This window comes from Cebidichthys violaceus, unplaced genomic scaffold (genome assembly GCF_023349555.1).
Source record: "Cebidichthys violaceus isolate CVI_PGR_0920_01 unplaced genomic scaffold, fCebVio1.0.p SCAF_31, whole genome shotgun sequence".
Lineage (NCBI taxonomy): Eukaryota > Metazoa > Chordata > Actinopteri > Perciformes > Stichaeidae > Cebidichthys > Cebidichthys violaceus.
The window spans coordinates 2315278-2335640 of record NW_027176495.1 but is presented as its reverse complement, the minus strand read 5'-3'; the positions used below and the strand labels follow the sequence as shown (position 1 = coordinate 2335640).

Below are 20363 nucleotides of genomic sequence, written 5' to 3'. Positions count from 1 at the left end.
TAATAGTATTAAATAAAGTATTATTATCTATTTATTAGCGTTTATTCGACAGGCTGATTCATTTCGGATTAACGAAAACATGTTTTAATAAATGTTTAAGAGAGTTGGTTTGGAGGCTTTGATTGGAAACAGCTTCAGGACTTTAACACAAATAAAAGCTGCTTTAATGTTCAAAATTAATTTATTTACAGATGTTCTGAAATCGTTTATGCCAGATATAGAGATTATAAACATACTGTAAAGGGTTCTTATGCAAATTAATTTAATTCATAGATCAAAATATAAAATTCGTTTTTTGTTTTAAGAAATCACAAAAATCCACAAACGAAAAACAATCGATTTTTATCGAATTTAGCAGTCAGGAGGGACATAATGGAGAAAATATATAAATGTATTTATTAAAAAAAAAAAGTCTGGTTAACACTGAAGCCAAGGAACTTCAGCTACCTAAAATAAAATACACGTTTGAGTAAATCATTTTCACATATTTTTGGCTTTAGAGAGAGAGAGAGAGAGAGAGAGAGAGAGAGAGAGAGAGAGAGAGAGAGAGAGAGAGAGAGAGAGAGAGAGAGATGCTGGATCTTGATCAGTCTCTCTCTCCGCCTCCACGCTCTCGTGACTCTTCTCTCAGTTTATTCTTAATTGTCTGATTGTTGCTCGGCTTCGCTTCTTGGGTGCAGATCTGATATTAATTAGGACGACAGAGCCTCGCGGATTGTATTTAATCATATGTATTTGCGTTACTCAGCAGTCCTGTGCGTAACGGCATCCATACTATCAGTATCCATTCTATCGACACGGATGTGCAGCTTCAAGGAGAGGAAATGTATCAGGGCATAATGACCAACCACGGACCCCACTCCTATGAGGCCGGATTTCTGCACAACGCCTCGACGGGCACCTCCCCGGTTTATGTGCCCACGACCCGGGTCGTCACCCCCATGATGCCGGCGCTGCCATACCTCCAGACGCCCGGTGCGTCGCAGCAGAGCAGCCCCGCGTCGAGCCACTCAGCCTGGGCGCAGCCGTGCGCCGACACGGTGCCCTCGTACAACCACTCCCCGGTGTCTCCGCGCTTCGCCTTCTCCACCAGTCCGCCTCTGTCCTCCGGGGTGCCCACGGCCCGGGACACGGCGGCTTCTTACAGCAGCCCGCTAAACATCTCTGCCAACGGGAGGGAGCACTACAGCGCCCGGAGCCTCAGCGGGTCGTATCACAGCCCCTACCCGGCCTACATGAGCCCGAACGTGGGTGGAGCGTGGCCTGCGTCCCACTTTGAGAGCCCAGTCCTCCACGGTCTCCAAACCGGTGCTCCTCATGGCGCAACACGGCACCCAAACATCGGTGAGCAAAACGTTTTTCATTTAGCATTTCTATATTTTGTTGACAAATAAAATGTGTTCTGACTTCCAGACAGAAATGTAAATAATGTCAAACTATGAGCTTCACTGTCACAGCAACAAGAAATAAGTGCAAACCAGTAAAAGAGAGAAGCATGTCCTTTATTTATGTCAACGATGAACGACAATAGGCCCACAGTTTATGGCCATCAAAAACAAACACGAAGGAGGGGAAAGGTTGCCAGGCCTGAAACAAATACGTGTTTGTTAAAAGAACAACAGAGTTCTCCTGAAAACGAAAAATAAATATGCAAGTGAGGTATATAAATAATCTATCTATTAAACTTCAAGATGAAGGCATGTCGTTTATTAGCTGACAGAACACACTCCACATTTATTTAAATTATGATTTTAAAATTACAAATAAATCCATACGTCATTACAATGATACAATACAACACGAGTATTCACGATACAAAGCGAATCAATTAGACGTGCTGGAATTATGACCATGAGTTATTTGTTCATCACACTTCTGCTGATGTCTAACACGTCCAAACGAAACATGGCGCGAGCATGTTGTGTTTTTATTCATAAGGCCCTATTTGATTAAAAGAAGAGTCACCGCGGACAGTTACAGGCTGCACGTGAGGCCGATCATCACTGAGACGTGGTCATCAGTTCAGCGCGAGGCCTGCAGAACCACCAAAGGCCGGTTCCACCTTCTGGTTCTTGATCGCGATTTTTAATTCACTGATGTCTGTTTTTTATTATTAAATGGAAACATCTGTAACTGTTCATAATAATGTTCTATTGGATTCCTAAAGGATACGTTGAACCCGAGAGGATCGTTTGATCTCGCGGTTATTTGAAAGCATTTCTGCTTCTGGTTCTATATGAATTATTCATATTTAATGAATATTAATGAGGCGACTTTTTACACGTAAAAACAATTAAATAACGTCATTGAGTGAAATTCATTCATGCTTTCTTCATTTTGACTTTTATTTTAAATAATTTTGGAAACATACATTTTAATTTAAATACCAAATTGTGTGATGATTTCCTTCATGAATAAACTAAAAACAATAGGCCAGTATCGAGTATTAATGACAAATAATAATATAATATTTAATTTAATACTCAAATGTGAAAAAACATAACACACATGTTTGGTTTATCTTCATGAATGTTGGAGCTTTAGGAAGGAATAATGAACTGAACGTGAACTGATAACAGTTTATATGGATTATGGTTTATGGTTTATGGGTTGTGTTTGGTTGTGGTCTTGTGAGGTCAGATCTGATTAGAAGTGAGTGAAGAATCTGATCCTCACACCTTCATGAAGAGTCAATTATTCAGATACAGTGAAAACACTTTGTATTCAAATAAGCAGCTTTGATGTCAGCATATAACTTGATGATGCGGATGTGAATCTATAGCTGAACTCTGGATTATTATACTATATTCAAACACATTGATTTGTCCGTTTTTTTGATGACTGCTCTACTTTCCTAGCATTAATAATCATCGTTGTGTTTGTTTGGCTCCTGTTTCTTCCATTATCTACATGTTCGTCCTAATCTGAAGGGCCGGATCATTATTAAAGTTATTATCACTTATCATAATTAGTTTTATCTTATTAATAGTTGAGCAACAGACGATTACTTTCTTCGTTTATAGTTTCCATGTTCTGTCTGACGCGCTGCTCTTCAACACGTTTCGTGTGGTGATCATTTGAATAATGGCCTCTTTTAACTGTTTGATCAGCTGTTCGGTGTGATGATATCAGCATTGATCCGCACTGACCTTCATCTGATCACAATCAAACTGTTTACTCACCGCTTCTCTCCAGAGACGCTTCAGGCTTCAGCTCATTGTTTTACACTCACGTGAAACCAAAGCTCAGTGTTTGATGATTATTAAATATGTATTTGTTGGCGTTGAGCCGCGCAGTGAAGGTCTCTGTTGTTCTGTTGGTGAGAAGCTCTGAGAAAATAATCACAATCAGCGTAAATTCTAAACTTAAATTCTTCAAAACATTTGTGAAAATATTTTTTGAATTGTTTAAAATTCACTTGAATTGAGTTTGTATTGATTCCTTATATGACATAGTTTATGAGGGATCATATCTGTGCTGTCACTGACAGGACGATGATGATGATGATGAAGCTTCTTCCTCTGGAGTACAAAATAAAAAACAAACTGACGACTTCAACAGTTTAGTACTTTCATCATGTTGGCCACTAAGTGACGTACATATTCTTACAGTTAAGTAAACATTTAGTGAAAATAAATAAATAGAGTAAAGTCAAATTTAAAAAGCAGTGAGGATGAAATGTATGAAATACAAAATGATAATTATTTAATGTACAAGAAATTACAAGGATGTAAAAACAAGTAAAACTCCTGTACTGAAAATATTATTTAAATAAAAGTATGTATTATTAAAAAAAATACTTTAAGTATTAAACCTGAACGTTTTCAATACAGAAACAATGAATCTGTGAGTTACTCTAATATATTTATCATCATTACAGGATTATTACTACATTAATTTGTCAGAAGAATTTAATCTTGGATGCTGGAGTTGATTTGAACTATTTCATAAACTGATTGGTAGTTCAATTTACAATGCATCATATTATACACACTCATCTTATGTTCTTTCTTTAAAACAAAATGTGTAACTATTTGTCAAATAAATGTTATAAGTGCATAAAGTTGCATCAAACGGAAATGAACTACAAGTACCTTAAACTAGGTAGAGTACAGTACTACAGCATTGAGAAAGGCCCCTCCATTATTATTATTATATATTGTATATCAGTGATGATCATAGGTTTTGCATGTAAAGTCTTATTATCAAACGTCATCAGTGAGCACAGCTGAAGGTCCCGTGTCAGTGTGACGTCTCAGAACAGCAGATAAATATGATACAATGAATATTGTGCTTTTAAACGCTGCACTGTAACGCCTTGTCCACCGTCACCACTGTGACGAAGGAAACACGCAGTTAAAAGCTGCGCGGGACACGTTCAGTCTTCACACATGTCACAGGTGCTTTCACCTTTGTCCCCTTAGCGTCAGCGTCCCCTGATAAAGACACACGCTGACGTTTACTCAGTGGAACGACGTGAAGCTCCATTCAGACACGCGGACGCCGCGGCGCTTCTCTGGTGTATTGTCTGGCGCTGCTGCGTTGTGTTGGCTGCACATGGCTCAAGGTCAGCTCGCCCTGCTGTGTCCGTTTGGCTCCCAGCCTTGGAGGAGGCCTGCACGTGTGTCAGAACACTGCAGCGAGGGAGGAGCCCATGGAGGCCAGATTCATACTTTTGTTTATTCTATATTACTATTTATAATACATATGCACGGTGGAGCGTACGCTTAAAATAATCTGATTTAAATGTGGCTTTTACGGTTAATGTGTGAGCGTTTTGCACATTTCCTTAATCTATTCTCAGCGAACCTCACAGTCGTAGATGAATATAGTCACTTTTACCGTCACCATCAAACCGCTGATTGATGCCTCCTTCCCCTGAAAGGCTAAGTGCTTCTGCAGAGATATGTGCAACATTGCATGAGATGTCATGCAAACTGAGAGAGAGAGAGATACAGACACAAAGTCTCCATTTGAATGTGATGGAGCTCTATTCCGTCTATGTTTCCAGCCGACTCTTATCTGTCGGAGGTGGAAGATAAGGAGGGATTCCAGCCTGCTGTTGGGTGGGCCTTAGACTGCGGCCTGCTCCTCCTGCTGGTGCAGAGATGCTCCTGCATTTGGCAATCAGAGTTTGACGGTGCAAGGAAGTGTTTATTTAGGAGGGTGGAGAACATTGTAATGTGGCATAAAGTCAGCTTGACCAGGATGCATTTGTTTTTGAGTTCATCCACTGCAGTTATGACGGTTAAAGAACTCTTTACATGCATTGAGCAGATCACTGTCCGATCCAGATGAGGCTGAAGGGAAGAGAAAAACGGATGTTTTTGGGCTCATCACTTCTTTCTTGTCGTCCTCCATCAGACCTGTTCGATGACTTTGCTGAGGGCCGAGAGTGCGTGAACTGCGGGGCGATGTCGACCCCCCTGTGGAGGCGGGATGGTACAGGCCACTACCTGTGCAATGCCTGCGGACTGTACCACAAGATGAACGGCATCAACAGACCTCTTATCAAACCTCAACGACGGCTGGTGGGTGACCGTGGAGCAGTGCAGTGTGGATACATTCACCTGCAGTGTGCCTCAGGGAGAATGGATGCATTTAGTTTCTCTGCTTCTTTTTTTAACGTAGAACTCTGACATATTTTATATGCTGCAGTCTGCCTCGAGGAGAGTTGGCCTGTCCTGCACCAACTGTCACACCACCACCACCACCTTGTGGCGACGGAACGCAGAGGGCGAGCCGGTCTGCAACGCCTGTGGGCTCTACATGAAACTCCATGGGGTAGGTGCATCTCTGCTACCACTTTAAGAACATTTATACTTTAAATTAAAACGGATCATTCACATTCTTTTTAAAAACGGATCTTTAGAAATGAGTGGATCCTGTGAATCTGGATCACACCTTTAGGTATTTATCTCTCTCCAGCCTTCATAGACGCTACACTTCTCCTGCTTCTGTCTGCTGTTGACGGCTAAAGGTAAAGGTTATGTATTTGTTCTTGTGTCTTGACAGGTACCACGACCTCTGGCCATGAAGAAAGAGGGGATCCAGACCCGCAAACGCAAACCCAAAAACCTCAACAAGTCCCAAGCTGGTGAGCTTCAAAACCACATGCGCTTAGGTTGGTGCAGATATGTAGATATAGATATTAGATTAAGAAGATGTTACTGCAGCTAAGACGTACTAAAAAAGGCAGGTTTGCGTGTGCATACTGCCTGTGAATGTGTACTGACTTCAGCTCTGGTGCTCCACAGGGACCCCAGGCAGTGATGGGACTCCAGTCACGCCAAGCAGCACTCCCAGGGCCTCCACCACCTCTGAGGAGCCTCGACAGATAAAGACAGAGCCGGACACTCACAGCCTGTACACACACCACAGCGCTCACGCACAGGTCCGACACCTTTTCAGTCACATTTCAGAGAATTGTGAGTCTGTATATTAGAGTCTGTGATTGTGATGATGAAAGAGGTACACGCCCTCAATCACATTCAGCTACAACCTAATAAACACAGAACATAGTACTACCTAAAGGCCTAATGACAAGGCCCAACATGCCCTTTAAGATTAGGATTATAAAACAACAGTTGAGATACAACTATTATGATCCGGATTGAGTATTATATTGCATGTATTATATTGATATTCGTCCCACATGCCAACTGATATGACAATGAAAGGAAAGGTCAAAGTCTCCATCTATGCAGGAGCGATCACGTGACAGACTCCTGTACTGGCCTTCTCACCATGTTCTACTCCATCCCTCTAGATTTCAGCTCTGCCAGCCTACATGGCCGCTCAAGGCGGGGCCATTCCTCTCAAGATGTCCCCTGGGGGCCACGGCGTGTCTTCTGGCTCCAAAGCTGAGCCCTGGAACAACCTCATCCTGGCCTAGAAGACCCGCAACACAGCGTTTCAAAGCACACCGGTTAAAGTCTCCAGAGAGACGAGCGTCTCCAGGAAGCAGACCGCCGCTCTGGATGCAGACGTTCCTGCAGCCTTCACACCGTTCAGCGTCTTCAGTGCAGCGCTTTGGGACGAATGTTTGGGCGGCACAAAAGAAGTGGAGATCTTTGACAGAAGGGCACAGATCCTGTGCGTTCGATGGACTGAATGGAGTTTGTTAAAGAGCAGCACTGTGATTAAACAACTCTTGATGTGAAAACTTTATTTTTGGTCACTCTACCGTTCCAGTGCAGGGCCATTAAGTGACAGATACTGTAGCATAAACCAGTGATAACAGTAGTGACCCGTCTTTATCTCCCAGAGGTATTTTTATTTAAATATATTTGTTTTCAATTTCATATTATTACGGACAGTTTTGCTAAATCATGAAAATAATCACAAGAAGCACACGTTGATGTCAAACGTCTCACCACAGAGGAGTTGTATGAGTGTTCTTAAAGGGTCAAAGGGTCAACTCACAATCAGAACAACGAGATCGTCGCACGCTCATACGGCATCTTCTTGCAGATATGAAATCACAGTGCAATGGAGAAGAATGGAAATTATATTTAAAAAATGTGATACCAGTGATTGTAAAGAACAGGTGTAGTTTCATCTAAGTGCACAAAGAAAAGCTAATCAGGAGCATTTATCATGAACGTACTGTAAGAGAGAATCCCTGAATCCACCAGAGGAACGACCTTAAACACCATCTCCCACTCAGTGGCTTCTTGTTCCTGGCTCTGACCTAACCTGTGTGCCTTTTTGATTTTAAAATGTTAAAAAAAAGACATGTCAGTATGGACACCTCTATGAAAAAACACATGAAAAACTACCTATGCAGCGAGCAAGCTGCACATGATGAAGTCACTGTACATAGCTCCCTCTGCTGACAGGAGAGCAGAAGTGCATCCATAAAACAGCTTAATCTCCTTTAATCCTGCTAGTATTTATTATGAAACCCACGCAGCCGTCTAGCCGTCATCTATAAGCTGAAGGTTGTTTGGCTTTATGTCGGTGCATTGTATCAAAACTGTACAGATTATTACTTTCATTTGCTCGTGACAATCATGGGGCAACGCGAGTAAACGTGAGGCGTCGACACATGCAGTAACCAACAAATATATGAGCATATGTGTAAAAAAACTCCACTCCAGTATAATTGTAATACACCATTTGAGTTATATTGTAAAGACACAGTGAGCGATGTCTCAGTGTGCACTAACACTACCTGATGCCCTCTGTGTGCAACTGTAGCTCTACTGAGGAAACTAATAAAGACAAAAGCATTTTGACAGGATGCAAATGGTATGTATGATATCAAAGTTTGGTGTCATTCACTCCACTTCTAATGCACACCAAACGTGTGTGATGTACGGTACATACAGTATATATATATATATATATATATATATATATATATATATATATATATATATATATAGTCTTGGCTTCTTCATCGTCTTTGTGAAGAGGATGGTTATCGGACAACTTGCGGAGCTTCTTCTGAAAACTGAATCCTTCCAATTTCTAAGTATTCTTTTGTGAACTTTGCAATATCTGTGATGAAGAGCTGGACGGTACAGTGATTGAAGTCGTCAGTCAGCTTCTCCCTGATGAGCTCAGCGTATTTGCTCTGCACCATCTCCTTCCAGCAGAGTTGGAACGTGAGCCTTATTTGATCCTGGATGGCGTCAGATAACTGTGAACTAAAAGCATAATCAAGTGCAAACGCACATCCTCTTTCTAGATATTCCTCAAAGCTTTCACTTTTTTCTGAAAGCAGAACCTGTGCTGCCTCGACCACGGTGTTCGCCTCCTGTGTGCAGATTTCTTTCTCCTCTTCTGGTAAGCTTTCAAACATACAATGCAGATCTTTAAAGTAGCTCTTCCAGTCCTGTCCAGGCACAATGTTTATCAAAGCAAAACTCGCAGATCTCAGGAGGTGTTTCACGGCAGTAAACACAACTTCACATAAGGGATTCATTTCAGCGTTGTCAGCTGCTTTAACGTAGCTCTTGTGGTCCTCGCTCTGATCCATACAGTCCACTTGGCTGTAGTTAATGTCCTTGAAGAGATTTTCTTTAGTTCCTTTGAATCCCCAGCATTTCAAATAACCAATATGAGTCTTGACTCCATACACGCTCCTCCACTCCAGAGCTTTCTGCACCAGGTTCAGCATGCATGCCTCGCTTTTTCTAGCCAAACACGGGCTGTTCATGGTGAAAACGTACACCTTCCATTGCTCTGAGACAAACTCGGACTCTAGGAGTTCCTGCGTTTGTTTGATAATGATGTCCTCGCTGTGTTTTCCGTTGTTGTAATTAGGATAATACGGTCCATACATGACGACCTCTTCTTGTTTCTCAATAACGGCCCACGAATGCTGTTTATCTTCTGCGCCACATTCCTCGGTGATGTCATGGTGAAACTCCAAAAACTTCTTGTTGACGGACTCGTTGAGTGAAATGTCACCGTTGACTTGTCTGAACTTGAGATGCCCCAATACTCTCTTGACGGAGTGTTGTGTGTCGGCCCAGGATGACATCTGCTCCAAGAAGAAGCTCCTGGTTCTCCCTCCGTTCACACGGGCTTCAGGTGTGCAGCTCGTCCTGACACAAAGATATCGCATATAAGTTTGAGCGAATACCACAAAAACACTGTGAAACTGGTGTCATTCATGAATATGTTTTTAAATTTCCAAGCACAAAGTCCAAGTGGACAAGTGCTAACATTTTAAAGGAACAGTTTGACTTATTTGCGTTCTTGAGAGGATAGATTCTCTCTCATGTCTGTCAAAGAGCAGCGTGTGGATCTAGTGGCGTATAGAGGTGAGGTTGCATTTCAACTGAATTCCTCTCCGCTCCCCCCTCCCTATTCATTCCTGTCACAGAACCACAGCGGCCTGCAGGTATCATAAAAACGTGAAACTGTGGACTATGTGAAGAGGACCTGCTCCCTGTGTAGATAGGAAGGAGCCATTATAAGGTAACAAAAACACAACAACTCTAAGATTCACTTTCTGCCAATGAATCCCCCTAAATCCTACACACTGGCTTATATGTGCATATGGTTGAAATATATATATATAGCGTGATTATACTGTGGGAAATATGTGAAAATAATGGTAATAATATACTGTTATACTGTTACTCTGACGCTTTTGCGGCATGACTAAGAGGAAATAAAAAATGTGTCACCTGAAATACCCTCTGTCCCAAAGCAACCCAGCTGCATAAATGAACCTCGACTTTCCTGTTGAAACACGTCGCTTAAGACAACTTCATATGTATATTGTAAGTATACATATATATATATATATATATATATATATATACACACTCTGCATCTCTGTCAGTCTCACCTCTGTGCTGCAGAGTTTTAAGACTGACCCAACACTTCTTTTCATATCCATTAAACGGAGGTTGTTTACGGCTCAACCTGAACAATAACTGGTTGATTATCATGTGGGATCAGAGAACAGGGTATGAGCAGTGGCTGTTGAAATGAATGAAATGCTGTTTGGTTGCAACATTAGTTGATGGTTTCGCTGACAGAATAAAATAATTTCAGAGCTTATGCTTCAGCAAATTCAACAAAAAAGTCAGACACTATGAGGATGCAAGGACAAGTCTGGTCCCCTCTCTGTCATGTTTTTTGTCAAAGGAAGAACTGAGTTTACTCACATGGGAAGGTCAAACCAGACTCCTTCGCTCCGGTATTTCAGGAATCCAATTCAATTGAAAGGTATCTCCTGTTGTCTCTCGTAGGGTCAGAGGAGGACATGTAGACCGTTCTCCTGATTACAAGAGGAACAGCTCTGACAGACAGAGGGGGACGAGGGACAGCTGATGGGTTGCACCTCCAACACGTTCACCTGGAACTGCCTGAGAGTTTGTGACTTTCAGCACTGAGCTCCTCCTCTTGGTAACGCTCATGTAGATATTATCAATCCATGCACACTGTGGATGTAGTGCCTCTTTTTTGGCAAGCTTGTGTGTGTGTGTCTGTGTGTGTCATCAACTGTCTTGCGGTGTCCTCAGCTATCTTTTTTTTTTCCCCGCCAGATTAACAATTTCACAGAAGCTTGCAGAGGAGAAGTAGACGACAAATGGCAACGAATGACATTCTTCTGGTTCATTTCATGGGTCAGGTGCATTCATGGAAGCTGTAGTGTGACACAAACACTGTTGTAGGAGGTTGGCTGCGGTCCATAACCGGTGATGTGGTGATATATTAAAACCATGTTGAACTGATCAAAACAACACCGTGGAGGTTTGATGCCTGCGGCTATCTGCCTCTATAGCAACAACACACATTGTAATCAATCTCCTGTGTGCTTTCATGTGGCTTCTGAGAAATGCTGTCAGCTGATGGAGGAAAACATGTACAGACAGTGTCGCTTTAAGACGACAGCATGCAAATACAGAAGAGGAGACTGATGCTACAACCAGTCATGCAGAGTAACACGTCTGACAGGATCTGGGTGTTTCTCTGCTCTGGGTTTCTCATCGGGTCATGGGTTGTTTCAGAGCTGAAATGCTACAATAAAGGTATTCACTTATTTTACCTAAAATGTCTCAACACATATTTTATGGACTGACAGGAAATGGTATCACGGCCTTCCTGGTGCCCAGAGGATGAATCCCAATGACTCTGGTGTTCCTCTGACTTGTTCTCTTGCATCACTAACAAGTTGTCCATTGAGTGAAATTCCTCAGCTGCCGTTTGAGGAATTGCCATAAAACGTGCTGCAGACGTTCATGTCCCCCTCAGGATGATTTGTAATCACTTTGTGGATTCCCTGACTTGTCGTCTCACGCCATCATCAACATTAGAATGTGTTAAAAGGTCTGGTTTATGAGCAAATACCTTTGTTTACTTTTAATTAAGTTAAAGTTATTTCATCTAATGTTAGCATACTAACACACTAAATTAAGATGGTGAACGTTGATAAACATCTTTTTTTCCCCATTATGACAAAGTCATGACCCAAACTACTTTGCCTTTCATTGGCTTACCTTGATATTCTTACACTAACCCTAACCAACCTTACTTCTCAGCCCTAAACCTAACCAACCCAACCAAAAACCACAACCAGTACTAACCACACGACACGGGCCGAAGGAACGAAAGGAACACGGGGCCGAGGGAAGGACTGAGGAAACACAGGGCTGAGGAAACATAGAGCGGAGGGAACTAAGAGAACATGGGGCCGAGGGAAGGACTGAGGGAACATAGGGCTGAGGAAACAGAGGGCTGAGGAAACATAGAGCGGAGGGAACTAAGAGAACATGGGGCCGAGGGAAGGACTGAGGGAACCTAGGGCTGAGGAAACATAGGGCTTAGGAAACATAGGGCTGAGGAAACATAGAGCGGAGGGAACTAAGAGAACATGGGGCCGAGGGAAGGACTGAGGAAACATAGGGCTGAGGAAACATAGGGTTGAGGAAACATAGGGCGGAGGAAACATAGGGCGGAGGAAACATAGGGCTGAGGAAACATAGGCCGGACCCCCGTCATGGTCATGGGGAGCATGATAGCATAATAGCATTAGCATTTAGCTCAAAGCACCGCTGTGTGTTCAGTCTCAAAGAGCTGCTGTATTGACTGCCACTCCTTTTTACTGCAGAAAAGCATTATGCAATTTAAATACAGGTGCAACACACACACACACACACACACACACACACACACACACACACACACACACACACACAGACAGACAGACAGAGAGACATTTTTCACAGTAGACTTTTGGCATAAGTAGAGGAAAAGCACAGGTGCAACAAATGATCAAAGGCTTGGCTCTATTCAAGTGTTCCAGTGCCAATTGGCTGTCGAGGTGGACACCGTCTCTGCTGGCTCGCTGTCACACTGTCACGGCTTACCGGGACGCTTAGAGCCATCGTTAATGAAATTAGTTGCACCTGTGCTTATGACACGTAAAACAGTCTGCTGTGAAAAGGCTCTATTTCTCAGGGGTCTGTTCCCTGAACTGAACTTATTTGTTGTGAGAGAGAGTTTGATCATCTAGATCTAAAGCATCCCGGTTCTCACTGTGTGTGCGTCAATTGAATCAATTCGTTACGGAGACCCTCATACTTCCAGGCTATTTTGTGCCAGGTATTACATCAGAGAGATTCATTTAGCTTTTGATGGAATAATATACACTGTCACACTCTCCTTTTGCTGTGTGGGTGTTTGTGTGCTACCAGCTGTATTATTGTACAATTCCACATGACAATATTTGTACTTGATAGTGTTTTATTGGTGCCTGCATATATGTGTACATATGTGTGTGAAACTGCAAGCAAGAGAGAGAAGTTAAACTCATTTAAACTCATAACAAAATATATTTTGCAGGCAATTCATACATCAAGTTGTATTTAATTTATGAAAAGTATTCCAACTTCATAGTCTCGTCACTATTTGTAAATATTGTATCCTAATATACAATTCATATTTAAAACGTTAGAGTATATAGTGTATTCTGTAGCTTTATTTATTTATTTATTGTGTATAGTTGATGGTCATAGCATATGTAATATCTAATACATTATATGTAATACACTTTTTTTTTAAAGTTACTTAAACGATGCGTATTCTCTTGTACTTCAGTTGCAGAGATATTACAGTTTTACTGCTTGGGATCAAACAAATGTACTCTTTCATGTTAAGGATTTAATAAATAATCCTAAAAATGATAATAACCTTTATGTATTTGCCTCACAGTTAGTCGAACAAACACAATATATACACAAATAAAGTGTGTGTGTTCATAAAATAAAGCTCAGATGGTGTTTGAACAGTGTGTTCGAACACCTACCAGCTCTCAGTCCCATGATTACATAACTCCAATGAGCAGGTACGGTGTCCCTTAAGGGAGAGTCACGGACCAATCAGAAGCCGCGCTCCACTGCCCGTCTGCTTAGGCGGGGCATCACACCAGACGCTCTGCTCGCTCATTGGACACTGAGCGCTATGACCATGACTCGCCAACCAATCAGAGGCGTCAGTCGATCTGGCGACTCGCCTCGCTCTCTTCATGGTGCCGCTGCTGCTGCTGCATCTCAGCGACGCGTCGCTCTGATGGGGAACATCTCTCCAGGGTCTACACATCAGTCAGTCAGAGGACCAGCTGAAGACCAGAGGCAACATGGACGTCCTGAAGTCACTGGGACACCCGGAAGAGATATTCAACCTGTTCAAATTCAAGATGGGGGGATGCAGAGCCTTCATGCGAAAGTTGGATTATGTGAGTAGACCCTCCGTTTTATTCTGAGAATAAACGTGTCAGATGACTATGAACGCAACATGCAAGACGGATACACTGGTTGCAGTTACAGGTTTGCCTCTCGGATCAAGTAGCGCATGATGGTCCCCCTTTGAACGCACCACAGACCGACACGGGACGTCACATAGGCCTGTTCACAGTCAGGCTGCCCGGTAGTGGATTGACCTAAATGGTAATAAGAGAGTCAGCTCGTTGAACTACTTAGATCTCGCGCTCCCGTGTTGGCTCAGACGTACACAAACAGACATGACCGTTGATTTGGGATTTACGTTACATAATGAGCTTGGACGGTTCAACGCCGGGGATGGATGATGTGCGCATGTCTCACGGCTAATCCCTGTGTTTAACACCAATGTGACCCAGAGAGACAGAGAGACAGACAGAGAGACAGACAGAGAGAGAGACAGACAGAGAGAGAGACAGACAGAGAGAGAGAGACACAAAGACAGACAGACAGAGAGAGATGCATAGACTGCATCATGGTGTGACCAGTGGGTCTTTAGTCGTCCTTTATTGGGGTGGGCAGCATTATTAAGTGAAGCAGACAAAAGTTTAACTGAATTCAACGTGAAGTCTGAGATCCATGTATATCATGTAGCAACTTCCTCAAACAGCTCCTGTCACCTTCAGGGTCCTGTTGTGGTTTAACTCACTCTCTAGCTGTAATTCTCAAGTCGAACCTGCTTTAATCGAGCTCGAATCCAAATCTAATCCTGTTTATTCCCATCCAGCTAATGTTGGTTCTTTGAAAGCAGTCTGAAGAATTGTCTCGAGTAACACTGCGCTCTTATTTTGAAATACAGGCAAGATGAGCAGAGAGTTGAAACCATGATCAACATTCACATCATTGGCTCAGTGATCACGTGATTGCCCTTGTGAGAGACATGACGTGCAAGACATGTGTCGACATAAGTCACATTTGATGTGTTCCTGCATTATTACGGGTGCCGTTTGTGTTCATGTTCTCCACACGTACTGTTGAACAGTTACATATCACCAGAGGTCACGTGGTTCATGTGATTAGAGCTGCTAACAACATTGAGTTATGCAGTTAAAGTAGTAGAAGAAGAAGCAGATTGTGGAATAAACAGCTGGTGTTGTTATGGGTCGAGGTGGGCGGAGCGACGTGATCATAACAGCAGATCTACAAACGCTGCGCAGAGACCCTGCTCAACTGCGCAGCGAGGCGATCAGAGGAGCGCTTCATTTAGCTCCCCCCCTCCCCACAAAGAAGCGTTTTTTCACCTCCCTCGACCCCTCAGCTCGCGTGCCCTCTAGCCTACATGTTTGAAACTCCCCCACCCGCCGTGGCGTCGACATGTTCAGCGTCGTGTTGTAGCTGCGGGTCGTGTCGTGCCGTCAGGTTATTCGTATGGCCGGAGCTTGCTGCAAGTGTCCGGTCTCGCTGTCCTTGTTCAAGCGCTCTCTCTCGGTTGCACCACGGGGCTGCGGGTCCGCTCCTCGGTCGCTCCTGCTGGGCTGGAGGCTAGGTGAGCGGGGCCTGCAGGAGGCCGCCCGACCCTCCAGCGCCCTCCGACCCGCAGGCTTTTACCGACACACGGGCTTCCTCTGTCTCTCCCACCAGGAGTCCATGAGTGAGAGTCTGCGGACCTGCTACCTGTACCTGAACCAAACCAGCCGGAGTTTTGCAGCTGTGATCCAAGCGCTGGACGGGGAGTTGAGGTGGGTGAGAGCTGGCTGCATGGGGGTGTGTCTGTATGCATGCATGCGTGCCTTCTTTCGTGAAGGGCATAACCTGGGGCGTTGGCTGGGGTTGCTTCCCTTTTCGGCACATGCTTTATGTTACTGAGAACAGTTCAGACATGCTTGGATTGGATGCATTTCTCCAGGAAAGAGTCAACAACTAAATGTCGGCATGTCCTGTGGAGACACGATAATGTCTGGTAGCAAAACGCTAAGAAGGCGTTTCAATAGATAGTATAGCCTCAATAAACCACAATGCACTGCAACCCAAGCCTGTTTACCAGTAACAATACACATGTAAATCTCCACTATAATACAATATGTCTGTTGTGTGATGAAGTTGTCTCCTGTCTTCCTGATCCAGACATGCGGTCTGTATTTTCTACCTGGTGCTGCGAGCGCTGGACACAGTGGAGGACGACATGACCATCCCTCTGGACAAGAAGGTTCCCATGCTGAATGACTTCCACACCTACCTGTACCAGGACGAGTGGCGCTTCACCGAGAGCCAGGAGAAAGACCGGCAGGTTCTGGCTGACTTTCCCACGGTCAGTAGCGCTGCATGGTGGTACAATTCAAGTTGGTGTGATGGCATGTGAGGAAATGTCTCAAGCGAAGTCTCTCAGATTAATAGCTGTTATTAATCTGTATCTCTAATCTTCATGTGAACTTGCAACCCAGATATCACTGGAATTCAGAAACCTCGCTCAGGAGTACAGAGACGTCATCTCTGAGATCTGCCACAAGATGGGAGTGGGAATGGCCGAATTCCTGGAAAAGAAAGTGGGATCCATGAAGGAGTGGGACCAGGTAAACCTCAACCTGGTTTTACAAATGTGTTACGACAACATGTGTTCGAAGCACTACAGGGACATGTGTTTAAATGGCAATAAGAAATACACAACTTAACTGTCTGTGGTACCTTTAGAGATGATCAGAGCACTGAGAGACACTGGGATGTGTCTCTCTTCTTCCATCTGTCTTAACAGTGTATTTTCAGACGACGTTGAATAGATGTTTAATTATGGTTGTCACAGTGACTGTGTGTGTGTGTGTTCAGTCATAAGCATGTTGTCATACAGACCGTGCTGTGACAGTAAAAAGTGAGTGTCTCATTCTCTGTGTGCAGTATTGCCATTACGTGGCGGGGCTGGTCGGTATCGGTCTGTCTCAGCTGTTCTCTGCGTCCCAGCTGGAGGACCCCGAGGTGGGGCGCGACACCGAGCTGGCCAACTCCATGGGCCTGTTCCTCCAGAAGACCAACATCATCCGAGACTATCTGGAGGACATAACGGAGGGACGGGCCTTCTGGCCACAAGAGGTACGAACGTGTTCCTTTGTCCCGTTGTGAGAAAATGCTTCTGAATACTTTAGTGTGTTTCTCATTTCCACTGTGCTTTATGAAATGTATTTTATTTTATTTACATTATTATGTGCGTATTGATTTAAAGACACAGTACCGCATGTGATGTGTTCGTACCTTGTTTCCCTTTGCAGGCTTGGAGTCAGTTCGCAGGTCGCCTGGAGGACTTGGCCCAGCCGGAGAAGCTGGAGTCGGCTCTGTCCTGTCTCAACCTGCTGGTCACTGATGCGCTGCGACACGTTCCGGACGTCATCGCCTACCTGTCCCGCCTGCGCAACCAGAGCGTCTTCAACTTCTGCGCCATTCCACAGGTAAGCGCTGAGCCGCTACTCGCCGAGTTCCAACGGTGCAGTGATTTTGATTTGTGTGACCTAATAGTTGAAGAGCTCATTAGTGTGCTGTTAGCTTTTTATCACTTCGGCATGGATACATGCAGTGTCTTAAGGATCATTAGATGTCGTATACCTCACCCATCTTCCCACATTTTTCATTAGACGCTGTCAAGACAAATTAAGTTTCTTTTCTCTCTTTAAGTTCTTCCAGTTAACTAAATGTTGCACCTCTCCTGACCAGGTGATGGCGATAGCGACGCTGTCGTCGTGCTACAACAACCCCATGGTGTTCCAGGGAGTGGTGAAGATCAGGAAGGGACAGGCGGTCACCCTCATGATGGAAGCCACCAACATGAGCGCCGTGCAGACCATCATCTCCCAGTACAGCCAGGAGGTGTGTGTGTGTGTGTGTGTGTGTGTGTGTGTGTGTGTGTGTGTGTGTGTGTGTGTGTGTGTGTGTGTGTGTGTGTGTGTCAGTGTCACATTGGAGCACTTGAACACAAGCCGTCTTGCTCTCCCTCTCTGCAGATTGTACAGAAGGTGTCCCACACGGATCCGTCGCGGGACAAAACCCTGCACATCCTGTCTCTAATCGAAGAGAAGTCCGCCCTGTCGCAGTCCAGCCTCCCCTCCAAGACCCACCACCTGTCGCCCATGTACCTGTCCGCCGCCATGCTGCTCGCCGCCCTCAGCTGGCAGTACCTCAGCACCACTGCAGCGCAGGCGCAGGGCACAGGCGACATGCAGGGACAGTGAACACCATTTGCCCTCACAGACTCAGAAAGCCTCTTCGCCCGCTCCGGAGGTCCGGTTCGCCTCTTGAGGAATCCGAAGGACGCCTTCCCACTTTGTCTCTCTTCATTTCGGCCGTCACAGGACCACGGGCGTATCTAGCAGGGCTGCACAATATGAGCAAAATAAGACCCGACAAATTGCTTGTTGAAATCTAAAAATTAAAGGGAATTATTCCCATCATCTTCTACCAAACCATTGGAACTCTGACCTGTGGAGTTTTCTACTGATGCTCTCTTTCAACTAGCTGCATAAGACCCTTGGGTACGATATCGTAGTCTATGGAGCGAGAATGTTGTGCAGCCCTAACCTGGAGGAGTTCACCGTGATGTGTGGTCATGGTCACCAGCAGAAATAGCACATAGAAACTATTCAGGGCGTTTTGCTGTTTGATGTTTGTGTTGATTGTGCGTTGTGTTTTTTTTTTTTTTTGGTAACATTTTAATTGAGTGAAATGATTCGTCATATTTGAGTACTGTTCTCCGTTAAAGGCACAGTACACACTGCCCCCTGTAGGGAACATGGTGTACAAAACGTGGTCAAATCCAGATTCAGTTTAATTTTGCGTCTTCATTCTTTTCACGTGAAAACAAAGCTACTTAAATGAATTCCACTTGTTTCTACAGGAGGAACACTCAAATGAAAGAACAGCGCCCTCTACAGTAAAGCGCTGCATGTTAGCGTGGAGTGGACAGCGTCTCCTCACAGTAGAGCTTCACATCGACTCCTCAACGTCTGTTCTTTCTCTTTCAACTCTACGTCCTTTGAACCAGGAGACGAGAACGATGCTATTCCAGGGTAGTTTTGATATGGACTGTTTGAATGAGAACAGATGTAAGTTCTGGTACACTTGATGTCTGAAATAAATGCATATTGAGATGGCTAGTTAAAGTGTCCTTAACGCAGCTTTGGTGAGTAGAAAGGCTAGCGCACAGTAACCTTGTACAGAACCAAAGGAGAGCTACAAGCATTGCTATGTAATGTGTCATTTTGATTTGTACATATTTTAACTAAATAAAGAAGTGAAAGAATCTAAACGGTCTGAATGCTGATTGTCATTCTTTGGTTTACAGCCTGTTAATTATTATTAAATGAATTCTAGTTATAGTGAGGTTAAACGCAGTTAAGGATTTATAGATTCCAGACTTTAAAATGATGTATTTCTTTATATTTTACAGCACGGCTTCAAGGTTCTTATATCGGCCTGCTCTTCATTTTTGTTACTTATATTTATGAGATTTTAACCACGAGTGTTCTTGCAGAAATCATAGTGTCATCAACACGAAGCAAAGTAATTAAAATGTCATATTTTCCATCAAGTTCATGATAATTATAAGTTGCACCTGTCACCTGTCTACCTTTGTAACAACACTTTTGTTAGGTCACATGAGATGTTAACTGACAACGTATTCATTTACCAGACATGTGATTCCATAACTTGCTGCTTATAAAAAGATGTGAGAGGACGTGTGTTTTGTTCAGTGAGAGAAAGGAATTAACTGAAGAAAGTCCACTGAAACAACAAACACAGGTAATGATAATCTTTTATAACAATTCAATTTATATATTCAGTGATAGTCGGTGTATATAATAACATTTTTATATTCGAGTTCATTGTCAATAAGAAACAAGTTTAACGTTGTGTATGCCTGGCTTGATGCAGGTTATTATACCAAGAGGTATACTTTAATTCAACTGATATTGTTTTCTGATATTACCACTAGAAATCTGTTGTGATTTAAGTCACAACTGACTATCTAGTGAAAATATAACTCGACCAGTTTGAATTGGTTTGAGCTTAACTATGACGTAAAAAGTATAAAGTTACACACAAACAAATAAATACATTACCTGGAACTATCTCGTGTTCTCTTGTTGCTTTGTACTTTGTTTATGTGCAACACTGTCCAACTTATGATTCTATAACTTG

At 43.5% G+C, this 20363-nt stretch overlaps 2 protein-coding genes across 4 annotated transcripts; both read left to right on the top strand.

Annotated features, from left to right (window-relative positions):
* The first annotated feature begins 605 nt into the window (after window positions 1–605).
* Window positions 606–8245, top strand: gata4 (GATA binding protein 4). Of its 2 annotated transcripts, none has more exons than XM_068724657.1 (6): window positions 606–1344; window positions 5365–5531; window positions 5659–5784; window positions 6016–6097; window positions 6258–6394; window positions 6770–8245. In XM_068724657.1, the coding sequence occupies exons 1-6, from the start codon at window positions 825–827 to the stop codon at window positions 6893–6895; spliced, it is 1158 nt and encodes a 385-aa protein (XP_068580758.1). In that variant the 5' UTR covers window positions 606–824; the 3' UTR covers window positions 6896–8245. The 2 variants fall into 2 exon arrangements, with proteins under 2 accessions (XP_068580758.1, XP_068580757.1); XM_068724656.1 differs by having other exon boundaries at window positions 6016–6124.
* Window positions 8246–13991: 5746 nt separating this feature from the next.
* On the top strand, window positions 13992–19470 carry fdft1 (farnesyl-diphosphate farnesyltransferase 1). 2 transcript variants are annotated; one of them, XM_068724631.1, is made up of 8 exons: window positions 13992–14203; window positions 15828–15925; window positions 16311–16494; window positions 16628–16756; window positions 17076–17267; window positions 17444–17620; window positions 17883–18035; window positions 18170–19470. In XM_068724631.1, exons 1-8 carry the CDS (start codon window positions 14105–14107, stop codon window positions 18395–18397), a joined length of 1260 nt encoding a protein of 419 aa, XP_068580732.1. In that variant the 5' UTR covers window positions 13992–14104; the 3' UTR covers window positions 18398–19470. The 2 variants fall into 2 exon arrangements, with proteins under 2 accessions (XP_068580732.1, XP_068580731.1); XM_068724630.1 differs by lacking the exon at window positions 13992–14203 and having other exon boundaries at window positions 15333–15925.
* The last annotated feature ends 893 nt before the right edge of the window (window positions 19471–20363 follow it).

What these genes read in the sequence shown, in the direction of transcription:
- fdft1 (XM_068724630.1), top strand. Translation starts at nt 15,615, where the DNA reads ATGGCCGGAGCTTGCTGCAAGTGTCCGGTCTCGCTGTCCTTGTTCAAG. An exon ending in GCGCTGGACGGGGAGTTGAG is followed by an intron (nt 15,926 to 16,310) that starts GTGGGTGAGAGC and finishes TTCCTGATCCAG; the next exon opens with ACATGCGGTCTGTATTTTCT. An exon ending in TCTCCCAGTACAGCCAGGAG is followed by an intron (nt 18,036 to 18,169) that starts GTGTGTGTGTGT and finishes CCCTCTCTGCAG; the next exon opens with ATTGTACAGAAGGTGTCCCA.
- gata4 (XM_068724656.1), top strand. Translation starts at nt 825, where the DNA reads ATGTATCAGGGCATAATGACCAACCACGGACCCCACTCCTATGAGGCC. An exon ending in AACACGGCACCCAAACATCG is followed by an intron (nt 1,345 to 5,364) that starts GTGAGCAAAACG and finishes GTCCTCCATCAG; the next exon opens with ACCTGTTCGATGACTTTGCT. An exon ending in TCAAACCTCAACGACGGCTG is followed by an intron (nt 5,532 to 5,658) that starts GTGGGTGACCGT and finishes TATATGCTGCAG; the next exon opens with TCTGCCTCGAGGAGAGTTGG.